This window comes from Galeopterus variegatus, unplaced genomic scaffold (genome assembly GCF_000696425.1).
Source record: "Galeopterus variegatus unplaced genomic scaffold, G_variegatus-3.0.2 Scaffold317, whole genome shotgun sequence".
Lineage (NCBI taxonomy): Eukaryota > Metazoa > Chordata > Mammalia > Dermoptera > Cynocephalidae > Galeopterus > Galeopterus variegatus.
The window spans coordinates 220,488-235,816 of record NW_007726428.1 but is presented as its reverse complement, the minus strand read 5'-3'; the positions used below and the strand labels follow the sequence as shown (position 1 = coordinate 235,816).

Sequence of the window (15,329 nt, the reverse complement as noted above, 5' to 3'; positions counted from 1 at the left end):
TTTCACAAACCCCCTAATCAATCACAAGTCTGTACACTCAACCACCTCCTTACCTCACTCACACACCAGCCAATATTTCCCCTAAATCACCTAAGGCTGGGTATCAGATGACTAGAGATCACCCCTATAGCCCAGAGCCCACTAAAATTATTCAAAATAGCCCATCCTAAGGGGTTTACTGCCCTGCCTTGCTTTTCCCAGGAAAACACAACAAAGGCTCTGGGCTCTGCTGCTCCTCAGTGCTTTCTCCTCCTGACCAAACCTGGTGCTTCCACATCCGCCCTGCATAACGCGGCACGCCCCCTTCTCTTGGGAAATGTAGGCAATAAAAATCTTCTTTCAATGGCACTGGCCTCTCGGTGCTGTCACTTAGTCACCTCCATAAATTAGAATTCCACAGGTAAAAACTGAAGCAACTTCAAAACTCCTTTTCCATAGGCCTAGGTTTTAAGAGGTCAATAGTCCGAACTGCCTGGTACAGGCCTGGGCTCATAGGTGCTTGTTAAATTTTATAAACAAGTTTTTCACTACTCGTTTTTGCTTGAGTGATGCAGGAGATAAATTATTCATCTTGCTTGGTGCAATCAGTGCTCTACTTGGAATTTGAAAATGAGTTCAATAAGCCACTTGCAGAAATGCTCATTGGCCTACAAATCTGCACTTGCCAAATTTACTGGAAGTACTTCTCTCCTAACTTGGTCAGTGCTCTTTTGTCACCTCTGACTTCTCCTCCTCCTCCCCGCATTCCACCCCTCATTCATTTAGTTAAGCAAATAAGCTGTGTCTACTGCCAACAATTAAATCTGCCTTGACCACCTTAAAAAATAAAAGCCAGAGTGAAGGAAAAGCTGTGCTTATTTCATTTAGGCTTGATGAATGGTTTCTTTTAGGATCGGAGCAAGTGTCAGCTTATGATTGTTTTTATTTATTACAAAATATAGGGCATTTCCTGGAGTTGATTTTAACCTAAGCATCTTTGTTATACTCTCAGGCAAAAATATGAAAAACAGGAAACCTGGTAAACTGAAGATGTACATTTGGTAGTTGATTCTATAAATCTCCACAATGTTGTCATCTGCTAAATTCACCCAGCAGTCCTCCAAATGAGGTTTGGCCACATTCTCACATTTTCAGGGATACAGGTATAAAGATACGAATGAGTTTGAAAGGAGATAAACTGTGATCAAAATGTTACATACAGAACAAATTTAAGCCCCTAGTGATAAAAATGGGTAAAGTGCTGAAGTTATGGAAAAATAAGGTTATCAAATGCCAAGCCATAAAGAATGAGGAATATCTGGGATTTTAATAATGCAGGTGAACTCTTACAACAGTAACAAAAAAGTGACTGCCACAGGCAAGAGTAGAGGATGTTTATGGTGGGTTTCCAGTAATCCCCAAAGGCTGACCCAATTAAGAACCAGAACAGTTAAAAAACATTTTAAAGGAAAAGCCTCTAAAATGGCTAACTAGGAATACTGACATTCTCTTTTCTATAGACAGTTATTGAAAAATCATTTTATGTATAAAATTACTTAGCTAAGGTGCGTTAGCAAACCAGAAGAATTAAAACACTTTGATTTTATGGTATTCTTGGATATTTAACAGTACCTAACACGCTTTAAGGAGCCACGGCTTAACAGCCAAGTGGGTATGAGGAATTGTTTGTGTTGAGCCAGGATAAGGGGAGAAATTTATAAATGCTCTTGAGCATAAGCAAGTTCTGTGAATTCAGGAGCATCTGGAAGCTTTTGGCTGCAAGTAACAGAATACTCAGGTAAAAATGACTTACGCAATGAGGGCATTTAATTCTTAAAACAAAAAGTCTGATGGGAGGCTGATCTAGATTGGCCAATAATAGATTGGCTAATAATAGTTAGGCGTTGCTTCTCTGCCCATCTCTTGGCATTCCTCTGCCATAATTCCAAATACAGTTCTTCACTAAATCTATTTTCAAATAAAAAAGGAATGATGTCCAGAAGGCCCTGGAATTCACCCCAAGTCGTCACAACAGGAGGAAAAGAGAGTGAATATCTCTTCTTGTCTCCCTCTTTGTATCCAAGAGGAAAATTATTCCCCTAAAGCTCTTCCAATCCCTCTCCTGAGACCTCATATTTCCCAGGCAAGAGTGGCTCATAACCCACCCCGTCACTGGCAAAGAAGAAGTGGGAAATCAGGATGAATTGAGACCAATAACGATTCATTTCCTGGAGCTAAGCACACTCTCTATTGAACAAAATTGAGATTTTGTTAGCAAGGAAGAGGGGGGTAGGTGGATATGTGAGGTGGTTATGGGTAAACAGTCAACAGCGTTTGTGATATTTAGAATCATGAGCAGGTGAAAGGTGGGACATTGGTTCCAGTACCTGAATTGGTCACTACTATTCAAAGCATGCGTAAGAAGAAGATACATATTTCATTTGTTCTGCTGTTCAAACTGTATAAAGACCTCAGTCAAACCAGCTATGACATGTGGCTTTGTAGGAGTTAAGCCACAGGATAGGTTCCTTCCTTGGAAATATAACTCAGCCAAGTCTATTCCTTAGAAATACAGCTCTTCACGAAATCTATTTTTCAAGTAAGTAAAAAAGGAAAGATGTCTCTAAGTCCCTGGAATTCACCCCCAAATGACACAAATACAAGCCAAATGGCTGAAATCACTTACACACAACATTTGACCAAAGTAAATAAGCTTGTTCTCACGCTGTGATCAGAAGAGCAGCAAACTGGAGGCTTTGTTCGAAGCAAAGAGAACACTGAATTCTAAAGACAAGGGTCCTCAGAGAGGAAGAAAGACATTAGTAAATAGGGCTAGTTAATCCACTCAGGCAAGAGCCTTGAAAGTTCAAGAGGTGGTCTCTTGTCTGCACTTTCATGGGATTTCAAAGGATTGAAATGAAAGGCTATGAACTGTACACACCAGTGCCCACCCCGTCTGTTCACATCACTGACACCCCGAGCCGGGACAGCGATGCTCCACTGAAGGGACTGCAACTTTTCGGAAGAAAGGTAGTTGCCCTGAACAGAAACTGCTCAGATTTGGCAGGCCTCTTGAGAGCAAGAACTGAGGGATATTATCACAAAAATAGAAAGATAAAAGGCAGAGCCTAGTGAGAGATTACCTTAAACCCGTCTGTCTTATTCCCTGGAACAAGGCAGAGAAGAGGGGCAGGAGGAGTCAGAGGTACGCGTTCTCCCAGGACGGCCACTGAGCTGGGACGTGCGGGTGCACCGTCCGGGGCACTGAATGTTGGAATCCTTCTGAGGTAATTGATACATGGTTGGTCTTATTCCCTGGAACAAGGCAGAGAAGAGGGGCAGGAGGAGTCAGAGGTACGCGTTCTCCCAGGACGGCCACTGAGCTGGGACGCGCGGGTGCACCGTCCGGGGCACTGAATGTTGGAATCCTTCTGAGGTAATTGATACATGGTTGACTCAAACTCCAAGTGCTCCTCCACCTCCCCAGGATCCAGAGACTAATGGGTTCATGAATGGGGGCCTCAGCTCTTGGTACCTAGATGAAAAACACAGAAACGAGGGCAAGTTGAAGAGGACTATGTAAAAACCTCTGCCTTCCTCCTGGCCACTGTCTGCACACCCCTGTGCTGAGGGTTTCAACTCAAACTTCACTGAGAAAACGGAAGCTACACATGCCCATGCCTTCCTTCCCTGTCTGCCCTTCTATCCCAGCGGAAGAAGCATTCCTGCACGCCAGAGGCTCCAGCATTGCTCCACATCCCATCCCGTCACTTCTCAAGGACTGTGTTTCTTCTGTCACCCCTTTCTCTCTTGCCTCATCAGCCTCAAACTCTCCTCCTCTCAGGAGCATTCCCATCGACCTCTGAACACGTGCTAGCATTTCCCACTGCTAAAAAAGTCCAAATTAACCAACCCACCAACCCCAAACCCTTTTGCCTGTACATCTCCCTGCAGCCCCTCCCCCATTCCCTTGTCCCCTCATGGCAAAGCTTCTCAGACAGTAATCTGAGCTTGCTTTCAAATGAAACAGAACTTGTCGAGCAGCACATCTCTATCTTCGGTTTTTGCCAACTGGTCAGCAGCATCTGCTGTCTTCTTAAAACTCTCCTCGGGGCTGCTCCGACGCCTGGCTCTCTCGGTTTGTCCCGCCCTCACTAGCAGCTTCTTGCAGTGTGTTTTTGAAGGCCTCTGCTCAGGCTCATTCCTGGGCCCTCTCTTCTCTTTCTACACTCTTTCTCCCCTCTGGTCCCCAGGATTTAAATATCATGCACGTAGTAATGATTCTACATTTATATATCTGCTTCCTAAATTTTCCTCTGAGCTTGAGACACATGTATCTAGTGGTCAACTTGAATTCTACCCAAGGGTGTTTAATGACCATCTTGAACCTACATTCACAACGTTTTTAAATTGGGTTGTTCATTTTCTCATTGTTGAACTTTAAAAAGTTTTTTTATATATTTTGGATAACAGTCCAGATATATCCTTTGCAAACATTTTCTTCTAGTCTGTGGCTTATCTTTTCATTCTCTTGACAGTGTCTTTCACAAAGAAGTTTTTAATTTTAATGCAGTCCAGCTTATCAATTCTTTTATGGATCATGCCTTTGGTGTTGTATCTGAAAAGGTCATGGTCAAACCCAAGGTCATCTGGGTTTTCTCCTATGTTATCTTCTAGGAGTTTTATAGTTTTGTGTTTTACATTTAGCTCTATGATCCATTTTGACTTAATTTTTGTGAAAGGCATAAGGTCTGTGTCTAGATTCATTTATTTATTTATTATTCTTATTTTTAAAAAAAATTTTTTTTAAAAAAATTTTGTATAGGGCCGGCCCGGTGGCGCACTGGATAAGTGCGCCGCTTGGGAAGCGCGGCGGCGCTCCCGCCCGAGGGTTCGGATCCCACATACAGACCGGTTCCCGCTCACTGGCTGAGCGAGGCGCGGGGGCAACACCGAGGGTTGCAATCCCGTTGCCGGTCCCCGGTCCAGTACGGGGGCAACACTGAGGGTTGCGATCCGTTGCCGGACACGGAAAAAGACAAGACAAAAAAAAAATTTTGTATAAAACAGCAGAAAAATTAAAACCCCAAACACCAGAAAAAGCCCTTAAAAATGTTTCCTTAAAAAATACTGCATAAGTCTGTACTGCTCTCCCCCCCACAGCCATTCTTGTGTCCTTTCTTCTAAGTGCCCTGTACCTCACCCCGCCACTCTTCATTGTTCTTGCTGTAATGCCCCCTCTTTCTAGTATCTCCCCAGCATGTTCACCCCCATCTCTTACCTGGCACCTTACTTTGTACTCCCTCGAATTTCAGCAGTCCTTAGACCCACAGTCCCATTTCCCTAGCATGCAAGAACTGTCTCCCCCTTCCTTCTCTGGGATTCAATAATCTCTTCCCCTACCACTCCCTCTCACCAGGATCAATATGTATACATATATATACACATAAACTTCATTTCTTGACATAAGCTCCATCAAGTTAAAGACACCTTTGTAAGCAACAATACCAGCCGTTTAGGCCATCCCTAAAGAACTGAAAGTCCTGGGAACAACCATGTCACTGTAGCCTTTTTTTTACATTGTTATTAATTTTTTTTTGGCGGCTGGCTGGTAAGGGGATCCAAACCCTTGACCTTAGTGTTGTAACACCATGCTGTAACCAACTGAGCTAACTGGCCAGCTCTTTTTTTACATTATCAACTGAAGAAAAATGGTTGTCCTTTAAAGATTTTTTAAGATTGGGAAACAAAAATAAGTCAGAAGGAGCCAAATCAGGACTATAAGTTGGATGCTTAATGATGTCCCACAAAAACTCTCACAAAATCACCCTTGTTTTATGAGAGAAATTAGCAGGAGCATTGTCATGGTGGAGCAGGACTCTGGTGAAGATTTCCCAGGCATTTTTCTGCTAAAGCTTTGGCTAACTTTCTCAAAAACACTCTCATAATAAGCAGGTTATCATTCTTTGGCCCTCCAGAAAATCAACAAGCAAAATGTCTTGAGCATCTCCCAAAACTGTTGCCATGACCTTTGCTCTTGACCAGTCTGCTTTTGCTTCGACTTGAGCACTTCAATCCCTTCATAGCCCAGGCTTTGATTGTGCTTTTTCATCAGCTTTGTACTGGTAAGGCCATGTTTTATCTCCTGTTACAATTGTTTGAAGAAACGCTTCAGGATCTTGATTCCACTTGTTTAAAATTTCCATTGAAAGCTCTGGTCTTGTCTGCAGCTGATCTGGGTGCCACAGTTTTGTCAGCCATTGAGCAAAGTTTGCTCAACTGTAAGTTTTCAGTCAGAATTGCATAAGCTGAACCAATTGAGATGTCTATAGTGTTGGCTTTTCTTTCTGCTATTAACCGTCAGTCCTCTTCAATTAGGGCATGAAGATGAATTTTTTCCTCACAAATTGATGTGGATGGGCTGCTGCTGTCAGCTTCATCTTCAACACTGTCTCTCACCCCTTCTTAAAGTGAGTTATCCATTTGTAAACTGCTGATTTCTTTGGGGCATTGTCCCCATAAACGTTTTGTAAAGCATTAATGATTTCACCATTATTCCATTCAAGCAACACCATAAATTTGATGTTTGTTTTTGCTTCAATTTTAGCAGAATTCATGTAGCTCTGTTAGGGGCTCTTTTCAAATTGATGTCTTATCCTTCTTAGTGTCTCAAAATAGATCCTGTTCAGACATGTTATAACAACTTAGTATGAGTTTATTTTGGTGTAAAAATATTTTGAAATCCATGCATAATTGTTTTTATAATACACATCTCCTATGAACTTTTTGAAGACTCCTTGTACACTCGATTTTGATGACTTGGTGTGAAAGAAAACAATCTAAAATATTCTATTAATTTTAGGTTGAATTACATATTAAAATGATAAGATTTTGGATATATTGGATATATAGAAACTTTTTTTTTTTTTTTGGCGGCAGGCCAGTGCAGGGATCCAAACCCTTGACCTTGGCGTTTTTAGTACCACACTCTCCCGACTGAGCAAACCGGCCAGCTCCTAAAAAATTTAAATTGCACACATGGTCCCCATTATATTTCTCTTGGCCAGTGCTGCTTTGGACAGTAACCCATGTCCTTGCAGTTCTCTGGCCCCCTTCCTGCTCCCAGGGCCTCTCCTGCATGTCTGCACTTCAGCCAGCACAGTTGTTTCTTTCTCACTGGTGGCTCTCGTGACTGGAAGGACTGGGTAAGATGGCACATGGGTCAGGAAGCCAGGTGATCTTTCAAAATATAAATCGGATGGTATAACTCTCTTGTTCCAAACCCTCTAATGGCTATCCATCTAAGTTAGATACAAAATCCAAGCTCTTTATCACACATAGAAGGCCCTGCATAATTTCCTTTACTCAATACACTTTAGCCACCCAGCCTCTTGTCTGTTCCTCCAAAACACCAGGCTCTTTCCTGCCTCGCAGCTTGGAGACCTGTCTAGCAGCTTGCCGCTCTCTCCTTGTCTGGTGGCTTGGCTAAGGCCATCTCAATTTCTTCTCCTTCTATTTGCCATTCTTTTCACCCATAACCTTAACAGCTGCTCCTCTGTCTTCAAAATGAACAAACGCATAATCTTTCAACTTCTTCACATTTTCAAGTTTTCCAAATTCAGAAAATGACTTTTCCAATATTTCTCCTGTCACTGTAGTAGCCAAGTTTCTCACAAACAAAACTTTCACCTTATTCGTGACTTCTGGATCTGGTTCTCCCATAGGCCGAGCCCATATAATTGTACCTACATTTCCCCGTACTTTTACTTTTCCACTCATCAGCTGGCTTGTGCTGCTGACTTGTGAACCTCATATTCAAGGAAGCAGAACACTCCACTCCTCTTCTTGTCATTGGGTTGATAATAGAGAATAACGTCCACCAAACCCTCTATGACTTTACTGAATTCTTCCAGAATGTTTTCTTTAGTTTTATTCTTTGGAATGGATCCAACAAAGTCTGTTGTTTGCCACAGAAATGCACACTCCCAGGTGTTTACCAGGGTGAATTTCATAGCTGTCACACAGTTTAACAGCTTCTTTTCCACAGGTGACACCTCTGTTCTGACTAGACACTGGATCCATCATAAGACATAGATCCCAAATGGGACCAGCCTTCTCAAAAAGGGGCACCACCTCATCCTCATATAAACCTCTTGGTATTTTACCTACAAAGACCTCTGTTCCAATTCCAGGTTGCACTCCATAGTACACAGTCTGGTCCTGTGTCCTGTGGTCACATCCAGAGTATAACCAGTCCTCTCAAGCTGGCCTTGATCTTTGCTTCATCAGGTCCCTTGTGGACTCTCGCATCTCGCTCCCTTGTTTCTCTCTTTGCCTGTAGGTCTTTATAGCTCCACATAAAAATGCACTTTTGTTTTGAACATACGATAAGTCACTTTGAACTGTTGTAGTACAGACAGAGCTTCTTCATTAAATTCCCTGAGAGCATCAGCTGCTCTTTCTTCAAGATCGACACAAGCTACCAATCCTGTCTGAAGCATTTCAAGTCTTTCTGCCACCTTCTGTGGGAGGCCTGCCTCTATCAGTGTCTTGTCGCGTTCTGTGTGTTACACTGCAAGTATCCATTGGTTCTTCCTTTTCTCTTAACGGTACCACATTACCATTCACCCGACTAGGCCAGCGACCTGCCCGAAGCACCGAGGCGCTTTGAAAACAACTAGAAATGGTGCGCGCCACCCCTCGCCCGTTCCCCAGCAGAGACCATCCCAGACCCCACAGTTGACTGAGGTTACCTCTAGTTCACACTCTTCATTTCGTTCTGTAACTTACTTTTTCACAAAGCAACAAGAATAAGAAATCTTTCTAAGCCAGCTCCTGTAGATGTACTTTATTCTTTCTAATGGCTGATGGTATTCTTTTGCATGAATGTATCATAATTCATTTCACCATTTTGTCATATTATTGGATATTTAAATTGCTTCCAATTGTTTTTGATATTACAATTGAATCTTATTACAGTTGATACAGATTTCAATTCTTTGGATCTCAGAAAATAATTTGCCTTCTCATCTATGGGAACCAGTACTTTATAATAGTTTCTGAAATAGTATATTCTGTTCAATTGTGAAGTTTGCTCATCTTAAACATTAACAATTTTTTATATATTGATATCATCTCTAACCAACATCTTTAAATTTTTAACATACATACATACATACATACTTTATAAAGACAATATTGCCAATAACATTGCGTGTATAGGGGCTTTACCAACCAACCATTTAACTGAAGGATGCATTTTTTTTCTTTTTTAAATCACATACATACATACTTTATAAAGACAATATTGCCAATAACATTGCATGTATAGGGGCTTTACCAACCAACCATTTAACTGAAGGATGCATTTTTTTTCTTTTTTAAATTGAGGTATAACTTAAAGTTTACAAATCTTGACTGTACAGCTTGATGACATTTCTATACATGTATACATCTGAGTAACTGTTCTTCAGATAAAAACATATAATACTTTCTACACCCTAGCAGGCTGAGGGACAGCACATTTTCATTGAATAGGACACTTTTTTTTCCCTCCAAATTTCCACAACTTTCATTTCTTTTTTTCTGGCAGCTGGCTGGTATGGGGATCCAAACCCTTGACCTTGGTATTATAACACTGTGCTCTAACCAACTGAACTAACCCGCCAGCCCACAATTCCCATTTCTTTAGGATGAATACTCCTTTTTGATTCTCACAGTACTTATAATTTGGAGAAGAGAGAATAAGGTAAAGAAATAGGGGAATCACAACAGTCTGTATTGGGTATTTTCTCATCTCTCTGTATGCCCAATACTTATTTTTTTAAAGAAACTGCTCATAAGTACAGTAGGCTAGAATAATAGGAAAATCATGGATTGCTGAAAACTTTCAAGTTTATTTGATCAAGGCTGATGGGATTTTCATTCTACTCTCCCAAACTTATTTACATTAAGGCCAATATGGGTCATTTAATGCAGATAATGCTATACTGTGCTAGTTTTAAAATTATAGGAAATTATTTGTTTTTCTGAGAGGAAATAATGAGCTGTGCAATTTTGGTTAAGAAATTTAATTTCTCTGTATCTATAAAAGAAAAGGAATAATGGGAGAGGAAACCAGAGAAGTAGGCTGTGGCCAGATTATCAGTGGTTACTGGGTAGCTCTGCTCCCCAGAGTCATTCAGAAATGCAGGTTCCTCCCATATGGTTGCTCCACTGTCCCCTAGGGTGTTGCCCTAGTGTTAGTGATGAGTCCTCTGGAAGGGACAAGGTGTGAGGGGAGCACACATCCAAGTTTTTAAGGCCCAGATCTGGAATCAGCCTACATCACTTTGTTCACATTCCACTGACAAGAACTTAGTCATGCGAACTCCATCTGGCTGCAAGGAAGCTGGGAAATAGTCTAGCAGGACAGCCATGCACCTAGCTATATTCTAAAATTATGAAGAAAGAGGAATGCACTCTGGGAGACAACTAGCATACCCTCAGATAATGTCCTTTTCTCAGAATAAAATCAATATGGAATGGATAACATAACCTACAAATAACCTCCTTTAAACAGACAGGACTTTATAGTCATGATCCTTAGAGTGTTTTATAAAACTACATCAAGAGGACTAGGAAAGTATGGTGGTAATTAAATGAAGATATGGCCTATTCCTTGGTTAGGCTACCAAAACAGGTTATTGCACCAGAAGAAAAAAAAAGAAAAAAAAAAAAAGGCAATGTACATGAACACCAGAAGGAGAGTCAAAGATAGGACATATCATTGTTTCTCCATCTTTCTCATACTTTGTGGCAACAGAATGCACTGGCTTTACTAGACGGGCTCTATGGGCCTTTGAGGGCAGGTCACATACACAGGCACCTTACGAAGGCTACTTCTTTCCTTAGTTGTTTGCCAAGTGTGAAAGAAGCTCTACAATCCATAACACGAAAGCAGATACAGAAATGCTCCCATGAATGGCATCAAATAAATCATTCCCTGGTTTGGTAAACATAATTCAGAGTGAAAGAAAGAGCGGTATCTGAGAATGACAACTCATGTGACTACAGAGTTCCTTTCATATTTCATTAAGGAATCTGCTGTTTGTCCCAGTACTGGAAGTCTGTAATGCTGAAGAGGCAAATCGTTATCTCCTATTCTCATGTGTCCGTAGAAGAAATACCCGTAATTAAGTATTTGTGCCTATCTTTTCATTGTGACCTGACAGAGGCAAGACTAACTTGCCTAACCAAGGTCATACAACTAGGAAATGGTACAGTCAAGATTCAAACTCTGGCCTCCTGACTCCTGAGTACAGATGGGCCATACCCACCATCTACTATTTATAAATCAGGAATATATTCTAATGTAAATGAAGAATTTGGCATTCTAGTTTATAAATTCTTAGAAGTTTGGAAAGTGTTACAACCATAGCATTGCTGAGATGAAAAAATCAGTCCTAGCCCTGCAAAGGATCCAAGGACCAGATCTGATGTGTGGTTTGAGAACACTGATGTGCTGACTGCGTGACAAAGTGAATCTCCTCTTTTTTTATATTTCCTAATTGCAAAACAAGGCTGAGATACCAATTTACAAGTACTTTGGGATATTCACAGACCAGGAAGGAGATTCATGAACTGTCAATTTTTATAAGGGGCCCCAAACCAGTGAGGGGACAAAAAAGTCACTTAAAAGTCAAACCTAGCTCTTGTATTCTGTCGCCATTATGCATTTTCACAAGATTAAAATAAGATGAATTTTCCCATCTAAAGCAGTTTGCCATTAGAAACAAGCATCTTGCAAGTCTCTGGCAAAATAAAAAGAGCATTAAGTAAATTTAAGTAGACCAATCAGAAGAATATGAGGCAGGAAAAGAAGGGATTTTCTCTGTCTCTGACTTTCTAAATGAGGGGAAACAGAGTTGTTACAAAGAACTTTGAGAATATTACATATACAGAGACAACTAGAGATAAACATCAACTTGGAACTGTAATAGAGTAACATTGATTAATCATGTGTAAGAAGACTTACTCCACAAATGGAGCTGGCAAATTATAAGTGAACAGAGGCTTCACTCATATACCTACAAATTTGATTAAGATGGATATACAGATAGGTGCAAAAATATTTACTTATAATCCTAAAATATATTAACTATCACCAATATTAAAGGAGGAGAAAACGTTCTGATATAGGCATATATTTGGTTATCAATATGTAACAGTTCTTGGAATTCTCAACTTTTGTAGAAAATAAAATTTTGCACTAGTATATAGAATGGTGCAGAACTTCTAACCAAATTAAACATTTTAAACATTTAATCTTAGCCCCTAATGAATGCAGTTACCTAAAAACTAACTTCTTTCTCTTATGAATGGTTCTTTTCTGCGATGTGCAACTATCACATTAGAAGTTAGAAAAAGTAAAATTACACAATCTTTAAGTCTTTTTAGTGAGATTTCAAACTTCTATGCAACTTACTTTGGAGAAGACTCAAAAGGAAGATATTTGATTTCTTCTCATACTGTTGAAGTCCCTAACAACCCACTAATCTACACATTACTCCAATACAGAAATATAACAATAATTTTTCACAGCAAACTTGGTCAACTATGCCTGTAGCCTAGTTTCACTTATGTTTTATTAGGTTTTTTTAGTCATTCACTTAGTTTTATTCTTATTTTCTCTGCTGTAGGTTACTCATTTTTACGTTAGCAAAAAAAGAACACTATTTGACACTCAAAAAGATCAAACTCATTAGGGAGCTTTTAAATTATATTCACTACTCAACATCATCCTCTTTAATTACCCTTTCCTAAATACAGCCAAATTTCCTTGCCTTTTGTGCCATGTTAGGTACCTTTATGTATTAAGTTGATGTGTGTTTCTTTAACACTTCTCTATCCTTAATGTGACAAACTAATACAGTAGAGGCAAAGGCTAGCCTGGATGTGATTCTGCACTCCACAGAAATGGTCCTATGATTTACAAAAGGGGTGGTAGACGGGGACAAGGTCTCACAGGAGTGTTCACATGGGGGAGCAAGGGAGGACTCAGAGATGAGAGAGCACCAACACTACCGTAAGAGAAGGCTAAGTGACAAATGGTCTCCATATAACTAATTTGTCCTTATTCTTTCTTTCACAATTTCCTGCTACAATTTTTTAAAAAGTTCTCAAATTATACACACTAAAAGTTCAACTAGTATAAAATATCTTAATAGCAAGCATTAAAGAAGTTTTTAAATTTTCCAAGTCTAATCATTTTAGTAATTTCAAAACCAGCAAATGTACTTTTGTGCATACTACTCAATTAAAACAAAAATATAACCCACCAGACTTCAATGGGTCAATTTTCACAATTTAATAATTTCAAAGGAAAGATTAAAAACAAACACTCTTTCCAAGATGGTCAGAACAACAATAACAAACAAAATTTCTTAATTTTCGAAACGATTTTTTTCTTTGTGGTCAGAGTTACCTATGTATATCCTTTGTAATATCACTGCTATCACCTTTCAATAAATGTTGAACTACAAATTAATTAACTTTTTGGAGACAAATCCCTGGTATACTGTTCTCCTGATTCCCATGAAATACTCACTTTCAAGATACAATTGCAGCTGCCCCACACTGCCAGTTACTGTGTCATACACACGCCTTAAAATTCTGTAATCAGCAACCACCAGGTGCCGTATCGCATTCAGCACACCACAGTCAGTCAATACAGACATCCCCAAACACATCAAGGCTGGTTTTGTCAAATGTTTTATTGAGTGTAGACATCTGGAGTACTGTAAAACATGCATTATCTGTAGATTCAAAAAGGAGCAAGCCACATTGTCCTCACTGTCAAATGTGTCAGGCTTGGCATACATGATGGAGATTAATGAAGTATCATGAGAGTAATATGGTTCCTGAAAAGCTTCTACAATTTAGAGTAGGGTCTTAATCATGTGAAAAGCAAAGCTGTTCACTTTTAGTGAACTTGCTTTTCACTGGAGGTACACAGTGTTTTAATTTTAAAACAAACAAAAATAATTTGTTTGTAGAAGATTACCATCCCCCCACCTTTATCTGTCCCTTCGGTTTTCAGAAATTTTAATTTAAAAAAAAAAATCATATGCCTTTTGGAAGTTGTATATTTATCTGAGCAATAACTAAAATTTATTTCTTCTTCGGTTGTTGAGGTGTATTAAATTTGAAGAAGATAATATCTCCATCTTCAACAATATAATTTCTGCCTTGTTGTCTGTACTTTCCAGCAGCCTGCAAGTAGGAAATATAGAGAAAATGAGTTATTATTTTATAACTAAATACATAGGGTAAATGGTATGAGCAGATGCAGAAAATATTATACTACTTAGGTCATATTTTAAAAAAAACAAAAGAAAAATGAAATATAAGAAGGCATACAAGTTCAAAACTAGACTTCAAGAGAAGCAAAGTATTCCTGATTTGGGCAGAACTAGATTTTCCATATATGCATAATCATAATGTATTCTCCACTAAATTGTTGGTACATAAATGTAATTATACCAATATCATTAAGTTTCATTACATGCTGTTTATGGTACATTTCTGATGTGTCTGCAAACATCCAGCAAGTCACTGTAACAAAACAGATCAAACCAGGCAGGGGAAAAAAAAAATTACATAACTGGTTAAAAGCTGCTTTATTTGCTTAAAGAAATTCTTTGAGGACTCTGGTGATGCCAAAAAGATAGCTTGCTATAAGGAAAACTATGATCAATTGTAATGTACAGAAATATTTTGAACTATTATTTCCTTATAGTTTTTAATTTTGTCTTGACAATGGTTACTATACATAGCGGTGTGTACAAAAATTTATCATGAAGTTTACTGACAGATGACCCTAGTTACAAGCAGATTCTAACAGGCTGGAATTGCAAAGAGTTATTTTTTCCACTTGTACATTAGTCAGCAAAGCAACTGATTCCACCTGCTGGTTTGTAGATCCAGACATGCAATCTGCTGGTAATTTTAACACAAATAAGCAGCAGTTCCAGAAAACCCAGTTCACCCCATTGCATAGCACACACACTTTACCCTAAGCACAACAGGCTCCTCTGTTCCCCCACAACTGACATGGTCCCATGTGACCCCACCATCGGCTACTCAACAATGAGAACTTGATGATCTTTTGGAAAAATCCTCAATTATTTTCCTTCTGTTAGAATTTATTGAGAACTCAAAACTTTTGTCTAGCAAGATTAGTACTTCCCTTTGATGCTATCGATAAGAATGTTCAAAGTCAGGTGAAATTATACTAATCAGTAACAGAAACACTAACAAAGATCTTATACCTGAGGTTAAAATCAACAAACCAGATCACAGAGCTCTAG

The 15,329-nt window shown here is 39.4% G+C and overlaps 1 protein-coding gene and 1 pseudogene across 1 annotated transcript in view; both read right to left on the bottom strand.

The window, feature by feature from the left end:
- Positions 1-7,426: 7,426 nt before the first annotated feature.
- LOC103586192 lies at positions 7,427-13,841 on the bottom strand (annotated as a pseudogene).
- The window catches only part of OLA1 (Obg-like ATPase 1), a 169,932-nt gene continuing 168,317 nt past the window's right edge, over positions 13,715-15,329 (bottom strand). Inside the window, exon 10 of the mRNA XM_008567385.1 lies at positions 13,715-14,232. Coding sequence (XP_008565607.1) covers positions 14,131-14,232 — 102 coding nt within the window. The 3' untranslated portion in view covers positions 13,715-14,130. The remainder of the gene's footprint in view (positions 14,233-15,329) is intronic.